This window comes from Gorilla gorilla, chromosome 2 (assembly GCF_029281585.2).
Source record: "Gorilla gorilla gorilla isolate KB3781 chromosome 2, NHGRI_mGorGor1-v2.1_pri, whole genome shotgun sequence".
NCBI lineage: Eukaryota > Metazoa > Chordata > Mammalia > Primates > Hominidae > Gorilla > Gorilla gorilla.
In genome coordinates, this window is record NC_086017.1 from 153,868,307 (window position 1) to 153,888,327 (window position 20,021).

Sequence of the window (20,021 nt, forward strand, 5' to 3'; positions counted from 1 at the left end):
TTTCCCTAAATTCAATGATGATTTTATTCATTTTAAAAATGCTATTTCATATCTTTCCTTGAAGGACTCGAGAGCCTATTTTCATCTGCTTAATCAGATTGCCCCTAAAGGTGGGGAAGATGGACCTGCCATTGCCATTGACCTTTCAGGAATTAATGTGAGTGCAATTTTTAACTTTTAAAATATATTGTGGTAAAATAGACATAGAAAATTTACCGTTTTTATCATTTTCAGTGTTCAGTTCAGTGGCATTCAGTACATTTGCATTGTTGTGCAGCTATCACCATTATCCATCTCTACAAACTTTTCATCATCCTGTAGGGAAATTCTGTACTCATTAAACAATAACTCCCCATTTTCCCCTTCCCCCAGATCCTGGTAACCACTGTTCTACTTTCTGACTATGAATTTGAATTTCAGTAGCAGGTGCAGTCAAATTTAGAGTACAGTTCTCTACAAGCAGCATTCCCCAGTAGAGCCCTCAGCCCTCCATTAAAGTTTGGTGCTTTGCTCTATGGAAGTTTTTTCCATGCCCAAGGCTCCAAGCCTCCATGTCAAGCCAACTGGCTGTCATGACGGAAGAAAGGGAACTGCGTAATTGTGACCTGGAGTATTTGTGGAATCAATCCTACATTCATGTTTCCCTGGTCCAAGGCAATTGGAACTCACCAGGGTGCTCTTTTGACTGTCAGCATATGCCAGGAAAGGAAGCAACAACCTGTTGTTAGATTTTTAAGCAGTCAATTATCAGTTTTACCAGCTTATATTTAGAAATATACAAAATAAAAATAGATATTCCTAGTATTTATGGTGTAGGAAGGACTGATACAGATTCTGACCTACCAAGCATACTTCCTAGGAATCTCATTCTTTTAGCATAAGTTATAAATACCAGGGATGGTTCTATCTAAATCAGGATGTCCAGTCTTTTGGCTTCCCTGGGCCACATTAGAAGAATTGTCTTGGGCCACACATAAAATACACTAACACTAACAATAGCTGATGAACTAAAAAAAAAAAAGGTGCAAAAAAATCTAATGTTTTAAGAAAGTTTACAAATTTGTGTTGGGCCACATTCAAAGCTGTCCTGGGCTGCATGTGACCCACCGGCCGTGGGTTGGACAAACTTGAATTCTAAACATTAAAATTTGGTCAGATAATAGACTGTATGAAAATATGTCATGTACTTAAAGTGCAGCGTCCGTAACATTTGGTTTTAAAGGCAACTTGAGTCATTACTAATTAATTATATCTCACATTATTATAATGACATATTTCAGAAACACAGTATTGCAATGCTCTGTAAAATGTGCAAATCATTTTAAGTAAAAAAATTAGGAACTTAAACTTATGGAAAATTTTGAATATATTCAAGAGAACAGACTTAGTATACTAAACTATCAGGTACTCATCCCTCAGTTTCAACATCTGCCAATTCATGGTCAATCTTATCTCATTTATTCCCTGTTTCTCTCCTCTCCTATATTATTTTGAAGCAAATCCTAGACATTACTTCATGGATAAATATTTCAATATATATTTCTAAAAGACAAAGACACTTTTAAAATAAAACCACAATACCTTATCATACCTTAAAAAATTACAACAATCTGTAACATCATCAAAATATCTAGTCAATGTTGACATTTCCACTTGCCTCATAAATGCCATTTTTTTCATAGTTTATTTGAATTAAGATCTAAAATAAGGTCCACATGTTGTCTTTATTTGTTTCGTTTTTTTTTTTAGATGGAGTCTTGCTCTGTCGCCCAGGCTGGAGTGCAGTGACACAATCTTGGCTCACGGCAACCTCCGCCTCCTGGGCTCAAGTGATTCTCCTACCTCCACTTCCTGAGTAGCTGGGATTACAGGTGCACACCACCACACCTGGTTAATTTTTGTATTTTTAGTAGAGACGGGGTTTCACCATGTTGGCTAGGCTGGTATCAAACTCCTGACCTCAAGTGATCCGCCTGCCTCTGCCTCCCAAAGTGCTGGGATTACAGGCATGAGCCACCACGTCCAGCCACATATTGTCATTTTTTGATGTCTACAATGGTAACTTTTCTTTGTTAATTTAATAATCTGTTGCTTTCTCTGATTTCATTTCTATGATTAATTATTTTGCAACTCTGGTGCACAGAATTAGGTAGGTTATCTTTGGTCATGATATATGGGTCTGTGCATACCCATTTTTAAATTTATTTTTGTGTGTGGTTGTTTGTTTTGAAATTGTAACAAGCCTCATGAACTCTCAATCTAACAGGAAAACTAAAACCTTGACATTACATTTTCTGTACAGTTCTTCCCTATTCCATCTCTGTTTTAGCCCAGGGTGGTAACCACAGTCTTGAATCTTGTGTTCATTGTTGCTTTGCTTTTCTTTTTATGTAGTTTCCCTTCATCCAAATGTATCCCTTACAAAATTAAATTCTTCATTTTACTTTTTAACTTCCTTTAAAGTTTATCATGTTATACTTAAATTTCTAGTACTTCTTTTTGACCTTGTATCTCTAAGAGTTACCCATATTGGATGTCGTTGTGTGACTATACAAATTCATTCATCTACTCTCCTGTTTATAGGTATTTGGGTTGTTTCATTTGTTTCCAGGGTTTTGCAATTGTGAAAGGTGCTTTTCCCTATGATTTTAATTTTTAAAATATGTATTTCAACTTGTTTTTCATCAAGAAGAGCCTTCTGGAAATGTCACTCAGTGTACAGTGGGTATGATAACTATGCCTGTTATCCAGAGGGCACTCTACTAGCTGGTCTTGAATAAGTTATCTATAGTGCAACCAGTAGGAGCTTACTGATACAATATTTGAGGATTTTGCTGAGTATTTTAGCAAAAAGGGTAAAATATAACTCAGTTATCCCAGCAAGGAAATTCAGAGACTTTTTTCCTTTTAACTTAAAAGGCATGGGGGCTGGGCGTAGTGGCTCACAGCTATAATCCCAGCACTTTGGGAGGCCGAGGTGGGCGGATCAGGAGTTCGAAACCAGCCTGGCCAACATGGCAAAACCCTGTCTCTACTAAAAATACAAAAATTAGCTGGGCATAGTGGCATGTGTCTGTAATCCCAGCTACTCAGGGGCTGAGGGAGGAGAATCACTTGAACCTAAGAGGCAGAGGTTGCAGTGAGCCAAGATCACGCCACTGCACTCCAGCCTGGGGAACAGAGCAAGACTCTGTCTCTAAATACATACATACATACATACATACATACATACATACATACATACATACATACATAAATAAAGGAATGGGTAAGTTGACTTGGAATTACTACACATTTTGATCTTATTTTGAGTTATTATTTGATATATTTGTGGAAAAGTAATTGCTTATAAATATGTATACCAATAAAAATTATGCCAATTAAAACTTCAATTGTAACCATTTTTGTTTTATTGTTTAGGAGACAAATGACCTGAAGCGTGCTGGACTCATGCTTCAAGAAGCAGATAAACTGGGCTGCAAGCAGTTTGTTACTCCTGCAGATGTGGTTTCAGGCAATCCTAAACTTAATTTAGCTTTTGTAGCTAATTTGTTTAACACATACCCATGCCTGCACAAGCCGAATAATAATGACATCGATATGAATTTACTGGAAGGTGCGTTCTTTCTGCCTTTAGTTGACTTGCTATATTTATCTTCTTATGGTATTGTCTTACTTCACTGTCAGAGATAGGGGATTGTGGTGGGAAATGCAATTTAGTGTGTGTAGGTATGTGTATCTATTGAAAAATTAAAATTATGGAAGGTGGTTGCTGGTTTTGGTTAAAAGAGAATGCTGGGGTACATCTTATCTTTTATTTCTCCATAAGAGGTTAGTGAAAACTATCATACATTTAAAATATTCTCATAAATGATCACATAACAGCTCTACCACCAACATGGACAATGAATTATCTATTAGAATAAAATAATTATTTGTAGGTGTTTTTCTCCTTTGAAAGGTCCAGTTTGACTCTAGTATTGTTCTCTTTTTAAGGTTTTTAGTGTACATGAAAAAAATTACAGTGTTCGTTATTTGTCTTTTGTGTGGTCTATCGTTATCTGTCTCATAATATATAATACTTTCCTATTTTGCTTCATGAAATGCAGATTTGACCCCTCCTAATGTAGGTACTGTATTTAGTACTTTTCTATACTCTATAAATATATTCATTCTGAATGTTCTTTTTATTAGTACCATTTATTCTTTCCATCTGGGTTGATATTTTACTTTTTGCATTGTTCATGCTGTGTTATTTCTCTCTTAATATGCCCATAGAATGAAACACAAATAAAACTTAATTAGAATAGCAGAACAAAGCTTTGATTTTGTAAAATTTTTACCTAATTTGCCTTCTATAATGATGGGATATTGTAGTTGTAAACACATTAGAACTCAATTTTGAGAACTGGAATTCATGATTTGATGTAAAATCTTTATCCTTCTCCTGTGACAAAATGTCAAGTAATCTTTGAAAGGATTCATTTAGGTTCTATAACATATTATTTTGTATCAATTAGCTATGTTATATTTACTGAACCTCATTGAAGCTTACAATATATGAATCATAATAACAAAACATTCTCAATACCCAGTTCTTACTCATTTGTTTCCTAGCCTTTCTTTTTCTCTCACTCTCATACATACCAACACCCACATTAGTATCAGAACTAAAAGTAAAAACAGTGGCAGTGGTAATGGCAGTTGTTGAAGGGAAAGGCAGTTGTCAGAGGAAGGCGCCAATCTTAAGATTTTTCTTGCTAGTTGCCCTGGTTTGGAGAAAGCAGGGATTCTTCTTGGTAGGGAGAATATGATGTGCGGTATTCATGATCTCAGTATTCATTCTCTCACAAAACTCACACTTATCCCTTCTTTCCCAGTGAGACAGAATGAGAAATCAATTTCATGATCTTTTTCTGCTTGACTGCCATAACCAAAGTTCCAGTGTCCTTGTCACCTCATAATTACAGTTTTGTGATTAATGAACGACGTTTCAGATTTAACAAATATATTCTTCGAAGAATATGAGTAATTTATTCTTCTTAAAGGTCCCGTAAAATAAAATAAAGATTATATTTTCTATGTAGATATGTAACTGAGAGGGAAAATAGACAAAAAATGTAGATTTTTCAGCGAAGAGAAATTTAGGGTGAGAGATTAGAACTTGAAAAAAAATAAGCAAAAGCAACACTGTTAGGTTTTATCAGTCTGGAAAATTTCAAAATCCCTCTGTCCGTAGAAGGCATTGTTTAGAGTGGCATATTAAAAATGATCTGCTTTTTATAGTCACTGAATTCTTGCTAGGTATCTTTTCCAACTTGCTCGCTCTCTTATTTTTCATGTTTGAATTCTTTTTGCTAGTGTTCAGCATGCTTTTGGAATTTTTCAGTGTGAATAGGATTGCTAAATATTTCCATTATTATTTACTGTCTATTAAGATAACATGGGAAATATTTATCAGTCATCTTTATTATGTATGTCCTCATACATCTGCCAAAAATGTATTTGACTTTGACTGTCATTGGATTATTTTCCTCTGTAAATTTGTGTTTTAAGATATCCTTATGAAATTTGAAGCTTGATCATATCACATCCCAAATTCATATGTTAGTATGTCCTCATTGGCAGATAATTTTCTCTCTAGGGAATTAAATAAAACACAATTAAATATTAAACGCTCACATCAAATTGAACCAGATATGTGGGCTACGTACAGAAAGATCATCTCAGAATTCATTTATGGTTACAGAAGGTACACAGGCCATAAACTATCAGACTTTGTTCAAATCATAGTTCCTCTATTTAATCTGAATGACCTCTGTGAGCCTTGGTTTTTTTCATATATAAAACAAGACTAATAAACTTAATTTGAAGAGTTGCAGAGCAAGCTAAATGTGATCATGAATGAAAGAATACAGTATGTGTTTATTAATGGTCAGGGAGGGAGGAGGAAAGCACTTCATATGTCACAGCACATTTGAGGGTTAAATATATGTTAATTCCTTTTTTCCCTCTTAGTAACCTACTTCTAAGATATTTTTTATTTTTATTACTATTTTTTATTATTTGTAGATGTCAAACTGAGCCTGCAAACGAAAAGAATGTTTTATAGTTCTTTCAATCTTGTATATCAGCAATTAAGATTTTACTTCTTGAAATTGTATATCAGATCTAGGGGGAAAAAAGGTTTTACTTCTAAGATTGCTTTAGCTGTCTATAATCCAGACAACATTTTCCAATCTGGAATACATATATCTTTGTAATGCTTTACCATGGCTGTTGCACAAATGCATAGTGCCTCTAGCTTTGAGCATTTATTTACCAAGACACTTTGAAATGTTATTAGATAAATAAATGCTCATTTATAAAATCTATTTTACTTTCCAGGTATCAAAAATTAAAATAATTATATAATCAGTTGAGAACAATAGGAAGAAATATGAACCCCCGAAGATAGTTTCAGAACTCAATCAAAATGCAAGTTTAGTTATTTTAAAATATTATTCACTGCATCATTAGGTTCAACAGAATTTGGATATTTTAATTAAAAATTAAACCATTATGGCACTATTAATCTTCATAATTTTAAGACATTTAGATTTTCCTAGATGGAAATAATGTAAAACTTCTGTAACTATTAGAAAAAAATATATATATATCTTTATGATAGATAGTAATAGAGAAACAACTGAGAGGTAAATCCAAATCAAAGGCATCAAGTTATTGATCATAGTATGTTTATATTTATGTCACTTTGGGGATAGTTCATAGATTTAATTTGTACCTGTTTAATAATTCCTACAAATAAGGCTGGCATGGATTCTAGAAATATTTAGTTTAGCTTGGTTATTCTTAAAAAAAGATTCTCATGTAGACTGTTTATTATAAAGTGGTGGTAGCAGATACAACAGACTGATCAGTTACCTTTTATGCAGACCAGAGGGAACAAAATTTAAGCAAGAAATTATAGGGCTACATAATAGAGCAATAATTAAAGCAGATTCTGGGAAAGCTGTTAGATAATGGCATTGAAATCACATGAAACTACAGTGGGTAGATTATTTCCTGAACAGTTGGCACAAATAACAGAATCCTTTAGATCTGACAAGGCTTGCGTTCCTATCATGGGTGTGCAGGTTTATACTGTCTTTGGCACTCAATGTGAAGATGACTGTTGCAATCGCTCTATACGAACGAGCCCCTGGAACGCAGATGATTATAGATTTATGTGCCAAATTGTCCTGTGAGTCTCACATGGGCCAAAATCTAGAGAGTGACTTGAACTTGCCTATAACTTAGAAGTGATGACAGGTATAAATGTTTCAGTTTTTCAGGAGTCTGCTGATAAGATGCAAACTAGGCCATTCCACTGTCTAATAACTTTGCCGAAGAACAAATAATCATGATAATTACTTAGAACTATTTGCAATCAGGAGATGACTAGAAGGCAGACAGTGGCAGAGCCAGCCCACATCCCTGCTCACTTTGTGGTATACTATGACCCGCATTTTCCTTATAGATGATGTAAGCACTGTTACAAAGGGAATGCTCAGGGAGGTATGGTTAAATAACAGCACCTGAAGGAGTTATCTCCTTGAGGGGATCTTTGAGGTCTAGGAACTTACTATGATGAAATCTGTCTTTCTCTTATCAACCTGTATTGGGTCTGTGTTCCTTATGTATTTTCAGTAATGATAATCTAAACTAACTCAGGAAGCCTGTAAAATAGTTATATTCCCCTCATTGTGTGTTTTTATATTTACCTGTAATCCCCTCTGCCCTTCATTGTGTGGTGTAAAGTGTAGGTCTGTGTGCTGAGAAACTTTCCTATGTAAAACCATAATTTGTACAAATTTAGAAACACTGCACCGAGAAAGGTATAACTTTTCTATTTGTGTTTAATGTGCTAATGTTACCCTGACTGCGAAAACATTTTGTTTTTATTAATGTTTAGTGAATCCCTTTTGCATCTAATCATAATTATAGACCACAGAAGTGTATCTGTTATTTCTAGGCAGAGAAACCCATGGCTCAGTACTAGTTCACAGACATCAAAGGGAATCTAGAAGGAGAGATTTAGAGCAAATGGAGGCTTCCTAGATAGTAGGAAAGAAGGGACTTTGGCATTAAGATACTTTTTTTCTGCCTTTGAAGAAACTGTAGTATCTAAAGAACCCCATGGCAAGGTAGGTTTGACCAGGTTGTACCTGCTAGAATGGTTTAACATATAGTTCCTGGTTCCTTTTGTCCTGAGTCATCAGTGTGAGCTTGTGTCTACTCTAGGAGAGAGCAAGGAAGAGAGAACATTTCGGAACTGGATGAATTCCTTGGGAGTCAACCCATACATTAATCATTTGTACAGGTAAATATTTTATTGTGTTTCAGCTTTACTGTCAGAGTCCAACTTTTCAAGTTTCAAACTGTAGGCATGTTTAAATGGAACATTTTCTCAAGTTGCAAGAATTTTAGCCAATTTTTAGACTTTCAGGATGCTGGGAATTGGCAATACAATGGATTTTAAAAGAAAGCTACTATTCAAAAAAGGAATAATAGTTATGTTTTTGATGATATACGTAAATCACTAAAGATAATCCTTACTCTTTTATAGTTATTGATTGTAAAAATAATTTCAACTTTAACAGATTAGAGTAACAGTAATAACTGCTAAATTGTTGTTATATCAGTATTTTTATTATGTCATTTTTCATTTATTTTTGCCAAAACCTTAATTATTCCATAATTTTTGTGTATATTTTTTTCTAATTTGTAAAAGTAACTTGTTTTCCTTGAATAATTGTTATAGCTTATCTCATTCTTTCTTGTTTAAAAAATGATAACACATTATTGACATTAGTAGGGCTAAGAAAATATTTTACTAAATCAATTCCTGGGCTAATGATGCATCTTTCTAAGTGTGGATGAGAGGAAACCATTCTTCTCTCTTTATTATACAATCTACCAGCCTGCCTTGATAAAGTGCAAAAGAAGCCAACTTCAGCTAGTTGTATTTTTTTTTAGAAAAAAGTTCTAATTAGCTAAATGTATTAATAATTTATATACCCAAGAAACTCCTTAAACAAGATTATGATTAACTCCTTAAAGAAGATTAATGTCACAACAGGCCAAGTTCACTGGTTCACTGAGGATTTATGATGTTGTAATTTCTGCTCCTTGGTGTTTATTCACAATGTTCTTTAAAATTGAAAACCAGTGTTACCTTATTATGGTAAATGGCTTTGATGTGATAGACCCATATTTGTAAAGCTCTTAAAGAGTGTGTAAATTTCAGCTGGATGAGGAGATATACGTCAATTAGACCAGAGCTCCTGTTACAGTAGCAGGGAAGTTAAAACACAAATATTGAAGGTGAGGAGGGATTCACTTTTTATGGACTGATTTGAAAGAATGTCTATAATATATAGTCAAGAAAAAAGAATAACAGGTCTAGTATGATCCCATTTTGTTTACAATTTGAGTGTGTGGATATTTGTATTCGAATTTTAAAAGAAAATCTAGAGAGGTACATAGCAAACTCTATGTAGCCTGGGTAGTAGGAGTAGAGAATAGTAAGGAAACTTATTTATTTATTTATTTATTTGAGATGGAGTTTCACTCTTGTTGCCCAGGCTGGAGTGCAATGGCGTGATCTCGGCTCACCGCAACCTCCGCCTCCCTGGTTCAAGTGATTCTCCTGCCTCAGCCTCCTGAGTAGCTGGGATTACAGGCATGTGCCACCACACCCAGCTAATTTTGTATTTTTAGTAGAGATGGGGTTTCTCCATGTTGGTCAGGCTGGACGCGAACTCCTGACCTCAGGTGATCTGCCTGCCTCGGCCTCCCAAACTGTTGGGATTACAGGCGTGGGCCACCGTGCCCAAGACTTTTACTTTTAATCTTAGTAACTTAAACATGATTGCATTTTTTTGAACCATGAGCATGTACTTTTCTATAATTAAAGAGTAAGCTTAAAAATAGCAGATTAAGATTTGTTGATACTCATGTAATTATTTCATAAATGTCAGGAACACTAGAGTTCTATCACTGACAGTGGAGAAAAGAATTGACCAAACCTTTTAGCTAAAGATATCTGAAGAATATCTTTATTCAGGAAATACCAGCATAGGGCTTCTGAGCATATAGTATTTTTTCTTGCAAAAAGAACTGTTACTTTCAGAAAATTCTTAAAAGTAACATAATCTTGGAGAACCGTCAGATGTAGAAGAACAATAGGTGGACATCTAGTTGACACTGGAACCATGTGTCCATAGAATTGTGTCTGCATCATATTCCTAAACCCACCCCCAAAAATTTTTAGGTTCCTGCCTATAGTATAGCCAGCCCATACCAAAACAGCTAGATTTTCACTGAAAATTCTCTTCTCTAAAATGTTATATATTTCAAGAACTGTTAGTCCTAGAGTTTTTCTATGACCAGTTGGTTCTAGAACTGATCTTGAAGTCTCTGGAAATCATTTAAACTCTCTGGACCTCAGTTCTATTTGCAAAATAATAATAATAATAATAATAATACCATACTAGACAGGAATGAGAATGAATTCATTTAAAGTAAAAAAGAAAAATACATGAAACATAAGATTCCAGAACCTATAGAAATACTTCAGTGATTTTTTTTATACAGAATGTTTCATGTGCCTAAAGATAATCTACTCAGATCTTAATTACCTTCATATCAGACTTTCTCCCTCTATCACCCAGTACTGGGCCCAGCTCCCTTCACTGCCATATGGTTTGTGCTCAGAGAATGCAAAGTAATTTAATATGAACCTTAGCGAAACATAACTTATTGGACAAGCTGTTGGAGGAGAAAAGCCATATAATATATCACAAAGCTAGCAATTTAAAAAATCAATTGCTATTGCTTTATGTCCTTAGCATACAGCATTGAAAATAGACTAAACAGGCATACGTTAACCTTCTCAGGAGAACATATTTTTCTGAATCCAAAGTAGTAATATTTTTACTTTGAGAATTCCTACTTGTTCATAAGTTCCTTCCTCTTAACCCTCATTCCTGAACACAAACAGCTGCCTACTGAGTAGCTATTGTGATTTTCCTGTAATTATTTTTTAAGTTAAAAAATAATGTATAAATAATACAGGAACTTATTCTTACTGTACAAGTTTCAGGAAGTATGTAAGTATATGGAATAAAATAAAACATTCCACCCTTACTCTCTCATACTCCCCTTTTCCTGACCTTTTTCTTTACCTAATAGAGGTAATTGCTATTAACTGTCCTTAGCATATATAGGTATATAAATACATTTGACTCTAAATTTTTTTAAATAAATGAGATCAAATTGTATGAAGTGTTCTGCCATTTGCTTTTTAAAATGTGATATGTCTTGCAAAGCTTTTCATATCAATACACAGAGATCTACCTTATGTCCAATGGTGGCCAAGGAGTTTATAGTATAGTTTACTTAACAGCTCCCTACTGCCAGGCACTTAAGTTGTTTCCAAATTTATAAATATTGTGGCAATGAATGTCCTTGGATGTATACCTTTGTAAATATTTATGTAAACATTTTGGACAGATTCTTATACTGGAAGTTCTGGGTCAAATGATATGTCCTGTCATTCTTTAAGAATTAAATGACTTATGTTCTTAAAGATATAAGTCTATCTCCAGTGTACTTAATAAAATTAGGTAATACCCAACATTTCCTCCTCCTTTATCTGCTTTTCCTTCCTGTTTTAGTGACCTTGCAGATGCTTTAGTGATCTTTCAGCTCTATGAGATGATCCGAGTGCCAGTCAACTGGAGCCATGTCAACAAACCTCCTTATCCTGCCCTTGGAGGGAACATGAAGAAGGTGAATGAAATAGTGGCCATGGATATATTGTTATTGTTCTGATATGAAACAAAGAATTTAGAGTTTCATGAAGTTAAACGTGCTCTGTCCCCACAATTCTGATTCAGACCAAAATGTGTTAAGCTTAATAGCCTTTTTACAAGTTTGCTTTAATAAATTTAAAGATGAAGGCAATCCCTCTAGTCAGACACTTTATATAACTATTTTCATCTTTATCAAGTCATAGTACTTAATGTTCTTTGAGATGTCCTGTAAATGTATTCTTTTTTTACAATTGGTATAACGTTCTGAATGTTTATTGGTTATCCACTCATTTATTCAACAGATATTTATCAATTACCTAATACCTATACAGTGGTATGCAGGATGTAAAAAAAAAAAAAGTATAAAGCATGGAGTTGGTCCTCAGGAAAGCCTAAATAAATTAGGGAAATATGTGTGCAAACAACTACAATATGGTACGTGGTAAACAAAAGTGAATATTATGAGTTCTAGGGAAGAAAGTTGAAGAGCTACTGAAATAGTAATAGCAAAATGGGAAAGACACATGAACAATTCATAGAAAAATAATGATGAATAGTAGAAATATGAAAAACTTTTCACCCAGAATAAAGAAATGCAATTTAAAACAAGAAACTATTGAACTGCATCCAATGTAAGAGGAAGTATTCATTTGTATAATCCTTCTAAAACCAGTTTGTCAATACATATTAATCTTCCAAAAAATCTTTTGACCTAATTTCACCTTTTTCCACCTATCCTGATGAAAAAATCAGAAAGACACAAAGTTGTGTGGCAAAATGCTAATCATAGCAATGTTTATACAGCACACAAGAAAACAACCTAGTTGTTCAGTAAAGGGTTAATAAAATTGATACACCCATAAGATGAAGTAAAATGTGCCATTAAAAATAGTGTTTGACAGGAACAGAAAACCAAACACTGCATGTTCTCACTCATAAGTGGGAGTTGAACAATGAGGACACATGGACACAGGGAGGGGAACATCACATACCCGGACCTGTCAGGGGTTGGGGGGCAAGGGGAGGGAGAGCATTAGGACAAATACCTAATGCATGCAGGGCTTAAAACCTAGATGATGGGGGCCGGGTGCAGTGGCTCACACCTGTAATCCCAGCATTTTGGGAGGCTGAGGCAGGTGGATCATGAGGTCAGGAATTCGAGGCAAGGCTGGCCAACATAGTGAAAGCCCGTCTCTACTAAAAATACAAAAAATTAGCCAGGCGTAGTGGCGGGTGCCTGTAATCCCAGCTACTCGGGAGGCTGAGGCAGGAGAATGGCTTGAATCCGGGAGGCAGAGGTTGCAGTGAGCCGAGATGTGCCATTGCACTCCAGCCTGGGTGAGAAAGCAAAACTCTGTCTCAAAAAACAAAACAAAACAAAACAAAACAAAAACCTAGATGATGGGTTGATGGGTGCAGAAAACCACCATGACACATGTATACCTAAGTTAACTATCCTGCATGTTCTGCACATGTATACCAGAACTTAAACTATAATCAAACAAACAAAAAATAGTGTTTTAGTAATAGTGGTATGGAAATGAGCAGGACACAAAATTATATATATACATAATATGAATCTAATTTGTTCAAAATACATAACACATACAGAGATGTATTCAAAAGGGACTTTTAGTTTTCCACATCTATAGAATGAAAATGTATTTATAGACACTAATTTTAAAGAAAAAAATTTTAAAAGACTTTTAAAGGGAAATACATCATAATATTAAAGTAGTTAAATGGGTGGTATAATTATGAAGAGTTACTTGTATTTTTCAGCATTTCTAGTCATTGGACTGCCTGCATTTTTAATTTCATTTGATTTGCATATAATTCTTTTCATGGGAGTAGAATTCAGAAAATTTATTGACTAATTTCATGTAAGTTTTTTCTCCAAAATTTTGAATGCAAAATGTAACAGGAAAACAGAAATTAACCATTCATTATACCTGGAATTTTAATGTGAACTACAAATAAATACATATGTCACAAATGAATCATATGCAGAATACTTTTTCAACAAATATAGAATGAAACATAAAGCCTGAAATAAATTCAAGATGTTTAAAAAATGAAGAAGCAGTACTTTCATGACACAGTATCACAGGGAATTATTTTATGGAATTTGGGCAATAATCAATAATGTCACTTTCCTTCGCTTACAAAGTTCTTAAAGCTGCACCATTAAAATAGCCTTTCTTCATTATTATTATTATTATTTTATTTATTTATTTATTTATTTGAGATGGAGTCTCGCTCTGTTGCCCAGGCTGGAGTGCAGTGGCATGATCTCGGCTAACTGCAAGCTCTGCCTCCCAGGTTCATGCCATTCTCCTGCCTCAGCCTCCTAAGTAGCTGGGACTACAGGCGCCTGCCACCACGCTCGGCTAATTTTTTTGTATTTTTAGTACAGACGGGGTTTCACCGTGTTAGCCAGGATGGTCTTGTCTCCTGACCTCGTGATCCACCCGCCTTGGCCTCCCAAAGTGCTGGGATTACAGGCGTGAGCCACTGTGCCCGGCCTTCTTCTTTACTTTTAAGTATTTCTTTTCACTTGAACCCTTGTGTCCCATTATGTAACTCTTCTCATTGTCTAAATGATCTAAGCTTCATTTTTGTCCAAAGCATTTAAAGTACTTGGTAATTGATATGGTTTGGCTGTGTCCCCACCCAAATCTCATCTTGAATTGTACTCCCATATTCCCATGTGTTGTGGGAGGGACCCAGTGGGAGATAATTTGAATCATGGGGGCAGTTCCCCCATACTGTTCTCATTGTAGTGAATACGACTTAAGAGATCTGATGGTTTTATCAGGGGTTTCCGCTTTTGCATCTTCCTCATTTTCTCTTGCTGCCACCATGTAAATAGTGCCTTTTGCTTCCTGCCATGATTCTATGGCCTTACCAGCCATGTGGAACTATAAGTCCAATTAAACCTCTTTTTCTTCCCAGTCTTGGATATGTCTTTATCAGCAGTGTGAAAACAGACTAATACAGTAATCATTTCTTCCATTAACTCTGTGAGACTGCACTCCAAGTTTTTCTTGCTTTCTTTGTGCTCATTCTTACCTTTCATAGGTTCTTCATCTTTTAGCCTGAGAACTCAGTATTTCCAAGGCCTGGTTCTTGGGCCAAAGGTCTTAACTTTTATATTTACACCCTCAGGGAGCAGATCTGTTTTTAGCGTTTAATTGCAGGTTGAGTATCCCTTATCCAAAATGCTTGGGACCAGACATATTTCAGATATTGGAATATTTGCAGTATACTGGTTGAGCATCCTTAAGCTGAAAATCTGAAATGCTCCAATTAGCCTTTCTTTTGAGTATTGTGTTGGTGCTCAAAAAGTTTTAGAGTTTGGAGTATTTTGGATTTTTGGATTTTCAGATTAGGGATACTCAACCTGTACTACCATACACATGGATTACCTCTAGGAACCTAATTTCTCATTCTTTCTCTAGTTTGGTACCTCTCTAGATCTCTTAGAAGTGTTCTGCCAAATTTGAAACCAAATATTGCCCATAAAAGAATATATGCTTTCCCTTATGCTAGCACCTATTTCCAGTTTCTCTTTCAATGCTGGTCCTATCAATATATTCTTAGGCCTCTATACTAGCAACCCTGAACTCCTTTCTCACCGTCATCTCCCTTAGGAACTTTGGTAGAACTGTAAAGCAGATGGCTCTTCATTGAAACACATTTTACACGTGATTACTGCAGTTTGCTATAAAATTCTCCCACGGAAATGGGTGTCCATGGTAAATATGCTGGCTTTTTACTCTCCTGTACACAGTGTTAAATAATTCAAGTGCTAATGTTATTTTCCATAAATTAGGAATCTATTCTATTTTTTAAAGTCTACATTCTTACAGCATATATTTCTTTTAAGCAGGCTAAGCCTATAATATGATTCCAAAAAATGTTTTGGAATATTATCTCTGCATTAAAAAATTCTTTTAAAAACTTTTTAGAAGTAGGGTTTCACTATGGTGCCTAGGCTGGAGTGCATGCTATTCACAGGCGTGAGTATAGCACAATACAGCCTTGAACTCCTGCCCTTAAGTGATCCTCCTGCCTCAGCCTGAGTAGCTGGGACTACAGGCATGTGCCACCACACCCAGCTTCTCCTTGGATTTTAAAAAAATGAATATATATCAAACATTTTATTCAATTTGTGAAGTCAGCCAGGCAGATGTTACAGCAGGTTCCAAAGATCTTCCATTTTTATTTGTAGTAAATTGAACTTTGGGAATTTGGATTCTCTTTTTTAAAGAACAATAACCATACATTTGTACAAATTCTTTTATTGTATTAGCTGTCTCACATTTCCTGAAAATATTTTCTTACTATTGGGGAAAATGTATCTGTGTACCTTAGGTTAGACTGTTTTGTAATGGTACCTTAACTAACTCGTGGAAGAAAATTAAGAAAAGTAGTGTTCTCCTTTTAAGTGTTTATTCCAAAAAGTACTTAGTGTAAGCACTTTTGTTCCTACTGGTGATATAAGATTATGAGAGCTTATAATTTCACTGGAGCAAAAAGACTCAGATACATAAGAATTTATAAGTTCTGATGTAAGAAACACAGCAGTAGATGATGCAGGTAAAAAACCCTATTGACTCCAGGATAGATAAAAAAAATTATTAGAGGGAGGACCTAACTGGACTTATATCACTGGAAAGAAGTATTGTGGTTGAGGAGGGTAAACAATTTATTAGGTGTTTATGTATCAGATTCTTACTTTAGGCAGGGCATTGTGCTGGGAGTGGGGACAGTATGATATAGATTTGTGCACGTAAAAATTTTTGTCCTTTAGAAGAAGCTTATACTCTAGTTGTTGAAAGGAAACACATACAAGGCTAAGTATAGTAGAAGATGGTGCATAAGCATTACAAAGTAAGCATTCTTAGGAGTTCAAGCAAAGGATAGATCATTATTAGCTGGTACAGTTAAGGTTAAGCCTTTATTGAAGAAAGTGGGCCAAAAGCTGAATTTCAGAGGATAAGTAAGATCTGGGTAAAGAATATCGGAGATGAAGTTAGATTCTTAATAAAACAATTACTTTCTTCTCTATTTTTAAATTTTAAATCTACACAAAACATCATCTATTACTTCTGTGAAAGGAAAGCAGGACACCTAGGTTTTTAGGCACAGATGTGCCATTAATAAGCTGTTTCATCTTGGATAGTCAAGAATTTTTTTTTTTTTTTTTTGAGACGGAGTTTTTGCTCTGTTGCCCAGGCTAGAGGGCAATGGCGCAATCTTGGCTCACTGCAACCTCCACCTCCCGGGTTCAAGCGATTCTCCTGCCTCAGCCTCCTGAGTAGCTGGGATTACAGGCACCCGCCACCACGCCTGGCTAACTTTTGTATTTTTAGTAGAGATGAGGTTTCACCGTGTTGGCCAGGCTGGTCTCGAACTCTTGACCTCAGGTGATCCACCTGCCTTGGCCTCCCAAAGTGCTAGGATTACAGGCGTAAGCGACCACGCCCGGCCTGGATAGTCAAGATTTTTAGAGTAGGAAGGGATCTTAAAACTTTCCAGCCAGTTGTTCCTCTATCTAGGTTAACCCACTCGGTGCTTTAATATCTTCAACTATAAAATGGAAATAATTATGTCCTTGCTTTCCCTGGGTTATTATTATGAAATTGGTCATGTAAATTTAAGGTGTCATCATAATTGTTTTTCAGATGGCTGAACTAGGCTGGCCTATTCTGGAGATATGTTTTTAAAAATCTTTTTATACCCAAACTTTTACTTATTTATAGATTGAAAACTGTAACTATGCAGTGGAACTTGGGAAGAACAAAGCCAAATTCTCCTTGGTTGGCATTGCTGGGCAGGACCTAAATGAAGGAAATTCAACACTTACCCTGGCATTGGTATGGCAGCTGATGAGAAGGTAAAGGCTGATATGTTGGTAGCAACACTGCCTGTTTCCTCCAACAAGTAATCTGAACCAAATTTTTAGCTATTTTTGAACAATAATGAACACAGAAGAAATATACAATGCAAAATATTTTAATTTTTAAAGGATTTACTGTTGATTATGGTTTTTTTGTAAATTATATTTTATTTAAAAATGGGTCAATATCCAGAAACACTATCACTTTTATTAATGCCTCTTAAAAATGGCTTCATAAGGAATTGCTTTAAGTTTTAAAAATACCATGTAGTAGTTTTTGTTTCTGATTAATGAGGTTTGTAACTTTGGAATGTAACTGGGTGCAAATGCCAGACTAAAATTAGAAATATTTATTAGAACTGAACTATTTCTTAAGTATTTAACTAAACATTGATATAAATTATGTGAAAGCAAATTTCACCCTTTTCAGTCTCAAATATACATCTTTTCTGTTGCAGGTACACATTGAATGTGTTATCGGATCTTGGAGAGGGTGAAAAAGTAAATGATGAAATTATAATTAAATGGGTCAATCAGACTCTTAAAAGTGCAAACAAAAAGACTTCTATTTCCAGCTTCAAGGTAATCAAGAGTCCTAAAAAAAATTTTTTTTTTGTAGGTATAGGATGGAATTTTTTTTTTTTTTTTTTTTTTTTGGAGATGGAGTCTCGCTCTGTCACCCAGGCTGGTGTGCGGTGGTGCGATCTTGGCTCACTGCAAGCTCTGCCTCCCAGGTTCACGCCGTTCTCCTGCCTCAGCCTCCTGAGTAGCTGGGACTACAGGTGCCCGCCACCACACCCGGCTAATTTTTTTTTTTTTTTGTATTTTTAGTAGACATGGGGTTTCACCATGTTAGCCAGGATGGTCTCGCTCTCCTGACCTCGTGATCCGCCTGCCTCAGCCTCCCAAAGTGTTGGGATTACAGGCATGAGCTACCACGCCTGGCCAGGAACAAATTTTTATTGGAAATTACATTGGTTTGGTTTAGAAATATATTAATGTTGTATGTCAGAAACATGATTGATGAGTTTAGGCATACTAATTATTTGGCCTGTGTAAACTTGAAATATTCAGTTTTAATTACTAAATTTTTGATTGGTTGTCCAGTTAAGTATAAATGTTGGTTAATATTATCTGACTCTGGTAATCTAATCTTAAAAAATAAACAGAATAGAGCTAAAAAAATCCAGTTATCAAATGAAAAAGATAAGAAGCCATTGTTTATATAGGAACTATAATGTTTTGTGCTCCCTAGCAGCAGTCTCAGAATTGTATTGACATCATTTCCAAGGCATAACAGAGCCAGCCAAACCGATTCAAGTGGGAATTGAGAAAACTGGTAGGAAAAAAAAAATCTTGTCATCTGGCTTCATAATGGCACTTAACACTCACTTCGAAGCATTTGTGGATGATTCATAAAGCACTCAAAATGTAATCTGTACATACATACCCACTAATTTTCATGCATTTCCATTGTGTTTTGCTTTTGCATGCAAGCCGATGTTAGCTACAAATAAGCATGTCTGCTTGTACACATTCATTCAGTGAGCCTTGTGTTTGTGATTTTATTATGTGTGAAAAACTAGCAATAAATTTGTGGGGTTTTTTACTGAAATAAAGTACAAAGAGATGAAACACTAAGCTATCCTAAGAGATTATCTACCCATTTTTATTTCTCTCTTTGCCTTTGCTCTATATGCTTAACAACATTGCAAAGTGAAAGAAATGTCAGAAATTTATCAGTTCAATCTTCTCATGTTTGCCAAAAACTAAGACCCAAAACGGTTTTAACAGGACAGCTGGATATTGGCAGAGACGTTGCCTGAGTCCTAGTTCAATTGATTTCCACCCCCACTTTTCTATCTTGGAAGAAACTGATGACATTGAGTTTTTGTTACGGCTTGTTTTTTTTGAAGTAATTTTCAATGCATGATTTGTCTCTCTGTGTTTTAAACATAAAACACAAAAATATAAAATAGCAATGGGGATTGTATTATAAAATTCTCTAATTGGCAGTTATTCTTTAAAATTGTTATGTTGAAATTATATGCATTTGCACATTATAGAAAATATTAAACATGTATATAGTTAATATGAGAAAATATTTAGGAGCAAATTAATATTTATTGAGCTCCTATTAAGTAACTTTTATAAGTAAAGAAAAAGGCATAAAGTACAGGAAATTAATTTCGCCCTCAGAGTGTTCACCATTTATTTTAAAGACAAAGATTGTATAACTGAGAGGGTAACAATACTAT

At 35.1% G+C, this 20,021-nt stretch overlaps 1 protein-coding gene across 10 annotated transcripts in view; it reads left to right on the forward strand.

Moving 5' to 3' along the window:
* PLS1 (plastin 1) overlaps nt 1-20,021 on the forward strand; it is a 134,449-nt gene that overhangs the window by 108,693 nt on the left and 5,735 nt on the right. For all 10 annotated transcript variants that reach the window (XM_063704279.1, XM_063704280.1, XM_019024808.4 and 7 more), the window contains 6 exons: nt 65-157; nt 3,421-3,616; nt 8,284-8,362; nt 11,721-11,835; nt 17,627-17,760; nt 18,222-18,345. In XM_063704279.1, coding sequence (XP_063560349.1) covers nt 65-157; nt 3,421-3,616; nt 8,284-8,362; nt 11,721-11,835; nt 17,627-17,760; nt 18,222-18,345 — 741 coding nt within the window. The remainder of the gene's footprint in view (nt 1-64; nt 158-3,420; nt 3,617-8,283; nt 8,363-11,720; nt 11,836-17,626; nt 17,761-18,221; nt 18,346-20,021) is intronic.